Source organism: Melanostigma gelatinosum (genome assembly GCF_949748355.1).
Source record: "Melanostigma gelatinosum genome assembly, chromosome: 23".
Classification (NCBI taxonomy): domain Eukaryota; kingdom Metazoa; phylum Chordata; class Actinopteri; order Perciformes; family Zoarcidae; genus Melanostigma; species Melanostigma gelatinosum.
In genome coordinates, this window is record NC_136656.1 from 1,748,502 (window position 1) to 1,756,001 (window position 7,500).

At 44.9% G+C, this 7,500-nt stretch overlaps 1 protein-coding gene across 1 annotated transcript in view; it reads right to left on the minus strand.

Annotated features, from left to right (window-relative positions):
* The window catches only part of LOC306796459 (type II inositol 3,4-bisphosphate 4-phosphatase-like), an 18,024-nt gene that overhangs the window by 3,913 nt on the left and 6,611 nt on the right, over positions 1–7,500 (minus strand). Inside the window, exons 9-20 of the mRNA XM_079295382.1 lie at positions 6,351–6,430; positions 3,435–3,516; positions 3,279–3,348; positions 2,925–3,072; positions 2,456–2,586; positions 2,005–2,112; positions 1,795–1,903; positions 1,204–1,369; positions 916–1,089; positions 683–827; positions 372–577; positions 1–22 (exon numbers count right to left, since the gene is read on the minus strand). The exon at positions 1–22 is cut by the window's left edge and continues 102 nt beyond it. Of these exons, the coding sequence (XP_079151508.1) occupies positions 1–22; positions 372–577; positions 683–827; positions 916–1,089; positions 1,204–1,369; positions 1,795–1,903; positions 2,005–2,112; positions 2,456–2,586; positions 2,925–3,072; positions 3,279–3,348; positions 3,435–3,516; positions 6,351–6,430 (1,441 nt within the window). The remainder of the gene's footprint in view (positions 23–371; positions 578–682; positions 828–915; positions 1,090–1,203; positions 1,370–1,794; positions 1,904–2,004; positions 2,113–2,455; positions 2,587–2,924; positions 3,073–3,278; positions 3,349–3,434; positions 3,517–6,350; positions 6,431–7,500) is intronic.

Here is a 7,500-nt window from a genome sequence, read left to right on the forward strand (position 1 = left end):
ACCCACACACCACGGCTGAGAGCTGATGACACAAGATGAGATACGTTGGGATGAGATGTCTCTCTGTAGTTGCTTAGTGAGTCTTTTTGGTCATGTTGTCTCTTGTCGGTCGGTACGTGTCTCTTTGAGGCCCTAACATGTTTTGCAGGCTGACATTTTTTTTAAATCTGGGCCAAGTGAATAATAAAAGGCGGGTTTGTGTCGCGCTAGTGAAGGTTCTCTCTGACCAATCAGAGCTCTGCAGTGTTTGAACTCCACTTTCTTGTATCGGCTCAGATCGCTATGAACCTCGAAAAAAAAAGTACCAGGTGCTACCCACAACTATATGAGACAATGAGATATAGGACGTTATATATATCTCATTGTCTCACCGCCTGGCTGAAGACGGCGTGGCGTCGTTGGACCACGTGTGCCGGTCCCTGGGCGACGGTCGTGGCCGCCGCCCCCTGCAGGACCACGAAGGTCATGGCGGCTCGGGCCTTCCCCACCGCCTCACGCACGCAATCCCTCAGAGTGAGCACCAGGGGGAGCAGCTGCTCCTGCCAGGAGGAGGAGGAGGAGGAGGAGGAGGAGGAGGCTGGAGGAGAGAGACAAGATCCTCGTTTACATTTCTCTGCTTTAGTTTGAATCAAACCAAAAGCTTTTGTGAAATACAGTCTGAACAGCAAACAGAGCGTCCCACCGGTGTTCTGAGAGTTCGTGTCCCCCGTGGCTTCCTGCTGCTCTGATGACGTCACCTCCGGGGGGCGGTCCTCCCGGCCCTGCAGCCGGTCCACCATGGCGACGATGCAGTTGAGGCTCATGGCGACGTTGGCCCACGCCCTGTCCTACACACACACACACACACACACACACACGTATAAAAACAAGCACGCCGCTATAAGAAACGAGTGAAGATCTCTCACACACACTTGCCCATTCCTCCTCGTCGTACTCCGTGTCCCGCTGCCTCTCGTGATTGGTCGGCGTGTCGTCACAGAGCAGCCCGTGGACGTGGACGTGGCCGCCGTCGGGGGAACGCTGGCCGTGGATCGTCAGCAGGGCGCTCTTCACCAGCTCGTCTTTGAGCGCGTGAACGAACTGCTCCGTCTGAGTGAGAAGGAACGATTCAAGAGAGAACCAGACTCAGATTATCAACCTCCTGAACATCGAAGCCTTTAACCATCTACTTCCAGCCTCCCCCCCGCCCCCGTCCCTCCTCACCTGTTGAGTCAGGCCGTCCAGCACCAGCTGCAGCCGTGCGGCGCTCAGCTCCAGAGAGACGGACAGCAGCTCCTCAGCGAGCCCGAAGACCAGAGGCTGCAGCTGGGCCACGCTGGCCAGCAGCTCCCTCGCTCTGGAGCTCTCGTCCCGAGAGTAAGAGACGGAGCTGGAGAGAGAAAGACAAAATACAACTGTGAGGGGCTCTCAGTGCTCCAGTACCAATACTAGGTACTTGTACTGTTTCCTCTAAACGTATTCGTCCTCTGCTCTCTGTGACACTCGTCTGTAGATCGATGCGTTTGAATGTGGAACTAAAGTTCACGGGTGCGAGTTCCTGCTGGACAATGTTAGCCGTGCGCCATTAGCAACATTTGCTAACAGCAGCGCGACAAGATGATGCGAGTCAGACAAAATGTGCCGATCCACCTAACGCACAAGCTTTATTATTCATTGTTCAATTAATTCAGTATTTTCATATCATAGGAGATGTTTTTCAGTTTTAAAGCCTGTTGCATTATGGGAAAATTAAAAGAAACGGATGCACTAATCCAGACAGAGATTACAGAGATTAATCCCCCCCCACACACACACCTGTCGGTGTGGTTTGTGTGTTTACTGAGGAGCTTCTTCAGTCCTCCGTGTTTGAAGGCCTGGTGGTGATCAGCTGGAGCCCCGACTGTTATGACCTCATACCACACACCTGGGGGGGGGGGGGAGAGAGAGTTTATTGTTTCTATTATTAGTATTATCAATAATAATATTAACAATATAAACAATAACAATAATAAGTTCTGAGTGGACCTGTGCTGTCTGGACCGGTGACCTCCATCCTCTGTGAGTGCAGGTTTGTTGGAACAAACTGAAGGTGTTTGTCTGATTTACTGCTGCTCGACTTAAAACACGACGAGGCTGTTTAAAAGAAGAAGAAAACAATGAAATCATTTCCACACAACAAGGTGAATATAAAGCTCTGTTTAAAGGCATCGTTCAACATTTTGGGCTTCCTGGAGTCAAAGTATTTTAAACAAAGATGTAACGTGCAACGGTAGAAGAAGTACGCAGATCTTTAGCTAGCTGTTTCCCTCTGCTTTCAGTCTTTATGCTATGCTAAGCTAAGCGGCTGCTGGCTCCAGCTTCATATTTATCGTACAAACACGATAATGGTGAACGTGAATACGTCATTATCTCCAACGGAAAATGTCAAACTATTCCTTTAAAAGGCTGATTTCGGCCCCTTTAATTAATTTCACACCTGAGAGTTTGTCGAGCTCAGCGAGCGTTTCCCGATAACAGCCAATCAGGTGGTCACAGTGGTCGATGACGTCGTTGCGGAGCATGTCCCAGTGGGGTGAAAGGTCACCGAGCTCCATCACTTCCTGGACCCTGACGGAGGGAAATAAATACGGGCTTGTTTTAAAGCCGATATATAAATATAAAGCATCAAGAGCAAATTAAGACAATAAATAAAAAATCTTAATGACGAGTTTCCATAAAACATTGTTGAGTTAATGAGCTCGTAGATCAAAAGCCTCAAAACAAACTAGTATTACTTTATTTCATTCTTAAATGCAACATTTCACCTTCTGCTTTGGATTTTCTGTTGATAAAGTTGAATTAAAAGATGTCAGTTTCTGCAGGTTTTTCATGCCTCTTCTTTTAAAAATCTTTTTTTGAATAGAGAAGCGTCACATGACTTTAACACTGAGAATACAAACACACACCTGCTGGTGTGGCTCTGTATGAGCGCGCTCAGTAGCTGTTTGGGTATAGAGAAGGAGAGCGGCGTCTCTGACATCTGCTCCCGGACCAGCAGCCATCTTTGATCCTCCGTCTGAAACCGGTACACCTTACACACCTGAGCACACAACACTGCACGCACACGCATAAAAGTATAAGTATATGTATATATATCTATATATATATATAGATATATATATTGAGATTAGCATATCAAAGCTAACTAGCATCACAATAACAACCAAGACAAAGCTAACTAGCAACAAAATAACTAGCATATCAAAGCTAACTAGCATCACAATAACAAGCAAGACAAAGCTAACTAGCTTTTAGCTGACCCGCTCTCATCATCGGACTGTTTTCTTCGTCGTGGAATGAGCTGTGAAGACTGTCGCACAGAGCCGGACACTGGAGAGAGAGAGACATGGTGCAAAGATCAACACAAGTAAAGCTGTGACACCTCTACGTTACGCAAGAACAACCAGAATACAAACCTTGTGATCAGGAGGAGTTTCTCCCTCCATCTGCAGACGGGACACCTTCACCTCCCCGGCCTCGTTCACGCCGTCCATCGTCCTGATTTAAAGAGAGGAAGGAAGACAGAAAGAAAATGTAACTAGCTACTGAATATATGAGAAGAAAGACTGACAATAAATGTACGAGTATGACAAAGATCATAAGCCTTAGCGATGAAGAAACAGCTAACTAGCAACAAAACAACAAGCAACAAACAGCTAACTAGCAACAAAACAACAAGCAACAAACAGCTAACTAGCAACAAAACAACAAGCAACAAACAGCTAACTAGCAACAACACAACAAGCAACAAACAGCTAACTAGCAACAAAACAACAAGCAACAAACTACTAACTAGCAACAAAACAACAAGCAACAAACAACTAACTAGCAACAAAACAACAAGCAACAAACAGCTAACTAGCAACAAAACAACAAGCAACAAACAACTAACTAGCAGCAAAACAACAAGCAACAAACAACTAACTAGCAACAAAACAACAAGCAACAAACAACTAACTAGCAACAAAACAACAAGCAACAAACAACTAACTAGCAACAAAACAACAAACAACTAACTAGCAACAAAACAACAAGCAACAAACAGCTAACTAGCAACAAAACAACAAGCAACAAACAGCTAACTAGCAACAAAACAAGCAACAAACAGCTAACTAGCAACAAAACAACAAGCAACAAACAACTAGCAACAAAACAACAAGCAACAAACAGCTAACTAGCAACAAAACAACATGCAACAAACAGCTAACTAGCAACAAAAAAACAAGCAAGAAACAACGAACTAGCAAAAAAACAACAAGCAAGAAACAGCTAACTAGCAACAAAACAACAAGCAACAAACAGCTAACTAGCAACAAAACAACAAACAGCTAACTAGCAACAAAACAACAATCAAGAAACAACTACCAAGAAACAAAATGACTCAAAAGACTTCCTAAAACTAAACTCTTCCTAAATAACAAGATGACTAGTACAACAACGCTAACTAGTAAGAACATAACTAGCAAGACAGAGCTAACTGGAGGGAAGATGACTAGGAAGACAAAGCTAACTAGATAGCTGACATTAATACAAGATAACTGACAGTTAACTAGAAACAAGATAACTGATACAGTTAACTAGCAACAAGATAACTGATACAGTTAACTATAAACAAGATAACTGACACAGTTAACTAGCAACAAGATAACTGATACAGTTAACTATAAACAAGATAACTGACACAGTTAACTAGCAACAAGATAACTGATACAGTTAACTATAAACAAGATAACTGACACAGTTAACTAGCAACAAGATAACTGACACAGTGAACTAGAAACAAGATAACTGACACAGTTAACTAGAAACAAGAGCCTTAACAAGACAAATCAACAACACACAAGATCACTAAATGATCAAGCTGAAGACTTCTTATAAACAGCTGAGTAGACAAGAAGACAACTCTAACTCACTGAAGACATCTTGTTCAGCTAACTTGGTCATTTGTTGTCATCAAAGATACACGCCATGAAGAAACCAGAGACGAAGCCAACTCTCCTCAGCTAACTGTGCAGCACAAAGCTCTGTCACTCAGCCAACCTGTGCCAGGTAGGCATCAGACACACCTGAGTGCAACGTGCCAGCACACCGACCACAGACACACCACCTACTGCACACCACCTACTGCACACCACCTACTGCCCATCAGCTACTGCACACCACCTACTGCACACCACCTACTGCACACCACCTACTGCACACCACCTACTGCACATCAGCTACTGCACATCACCTACTGCACACCACCTACTGCACATCACCTACTGCACACCACCTACTGCACACCACCTACTGCACACCACCTACTGCCCATCAGCTACTGCACACCACCTACTGCACATCACCTACTGCACACCACCTACTGCACACCACCTACTGCACACCACCTACTGCCCATCAGCTACTGCACACCACCTACTGCACACCATCTACTGCACACCACCTACTGCACACCACCTACTGCCCATCAGCTACTGCACACCACCTACTGCACACCATCTACTGCACACCATCTACTGCACATCACCTACTGCACATCACCTACTGCCCATCAGCTACTGCACACCATCTACTGCACACCACCTACTGCACACCACCTACTGCACACCACCTACTGCCCATCACCTACTGCACACCATCTACTGCACACCACCTACTGCACACCACCTACTGCACACGATCTACTGCACACCACCTACTGCCCATCACCTACTGCACACCATCTACTGCACACCACCTACTGCACATCACCTACTGCACGCCACCTACTGCACGCCACCTACTGCACGCCACCTACTGCACATCACCTACTGCACACCACCTACTGCCCATCAGCTACTGCACACCACCTACTGCACATCACCTACTGCACATCACCTACTGCACACCACCTACTGCACACCACCTACTGCACACCACCTACTGCCCATCAGCTACTGCACACCACCTACTGCACATCACCTACTGCCCATCAGCTGGTGTCTCACGCTCTCTGAAGGTGTTGTGATATTAAAACAGGAAGTGGGTTTCTGCTCTCTACGGAGGCGGAGCCACACACACACACACGCTACCCCTCTCACTTCCTCATCTGGCTACAGGTATCCAAGCAACGGCCAATCAGTTGACGTCTCCGACACCTCAGTGAAGAGACATGAATTCATCTCACTTACAGAGAGAAGCCTCAAAGTGAGATTAAAGGAGGTTTTCTGAGGAGGTAAAGCGTGTTTGGAGCTGTTTTAACTGGTAGAAACGTTGACAGTGACGCTAACAGAAGAGCTGGAGGATGTTAGGTGTTCATACGGGAGGTTATTATGAGAACATAGTGTGTTTACCTGAGACTCAGAGAGATGTGAGGCTCTTTGGACCGGAGCAGATCGCCGATGGAGAAGGAGGCGAAACCCAGAAAGCTCCTCTGAGAGAGACAAAGATGAACAAAGAGCTGATGTGACATTAAGATGTGATGTGTCAGTATGTTGGAACCTTTCCTGCTCTGACCCAGCCTGCATGTAGTTCATGGAGGGATTCAACACTGGCTGCAATAATAAATACACATTTTACACAGAATCCTGTTAATGTACAATATCTCATCATCACTTCATCATCTGAGCTCAATCAGAGCCAGTTACACGTCACAGGGAGACAGATGCACGTCGTTGTGAAGGTTCAATACTTATATACGTATACGTATATATATATATATATATATATATATATACGTCTTTATGTTTAGTGCTTTTTATTGAGCTTATTTATATTATTAAGACTAAATAATCGACACACCTGTCAGGATATTGCAATACAATTCGGTTGAACACCTAAATTATATCATGTTATGTAAAGAGCTGCAATATTAATTCATTAATAAATGTCCCATTCTGTCTGCCACACACACACACACACACACACACACACACACACACACACACACACACACACACACACACCACCATCGAGGTCACGGCCGTGGACCAAAAATCCCCCTCAGCAACTCGTTGCTATGCGATAATCAGAGGATTACCTTGACGAGTGAAAAGCACTCAAATCACACACACACACAGAGACACACACACACACAGAGACACACACACACTCAGAGACACACACACACACACACACATAATACTGTGAACTGAAGTCAGATGTTCTTGTCTTCGATATTTTAATGATGAAGTCTCTTTAATTCTCATGTTTCTAATGTTGATTCTATTGATGTTAAATGACACAAATGTATCTGTTTTTAAGCATCAGCATGAACAGGAAGTGACGCTCAGCTGCTGATGATGCAAGTTATTTTGTCTCACATCTAAAGACTTTAAAACACAGAAGTCACACAGAGACGTCGGTGTTAATTATTACAGCAATAATGAACATGATAGAATAGACTCATGATTTACTGCCACGTGATGCTAATAATGTCAATATAATGAAGAACAGAAAGGAGAACAATATGTATGAATTCACTTTCTGTTGCTCTCTGAGTTT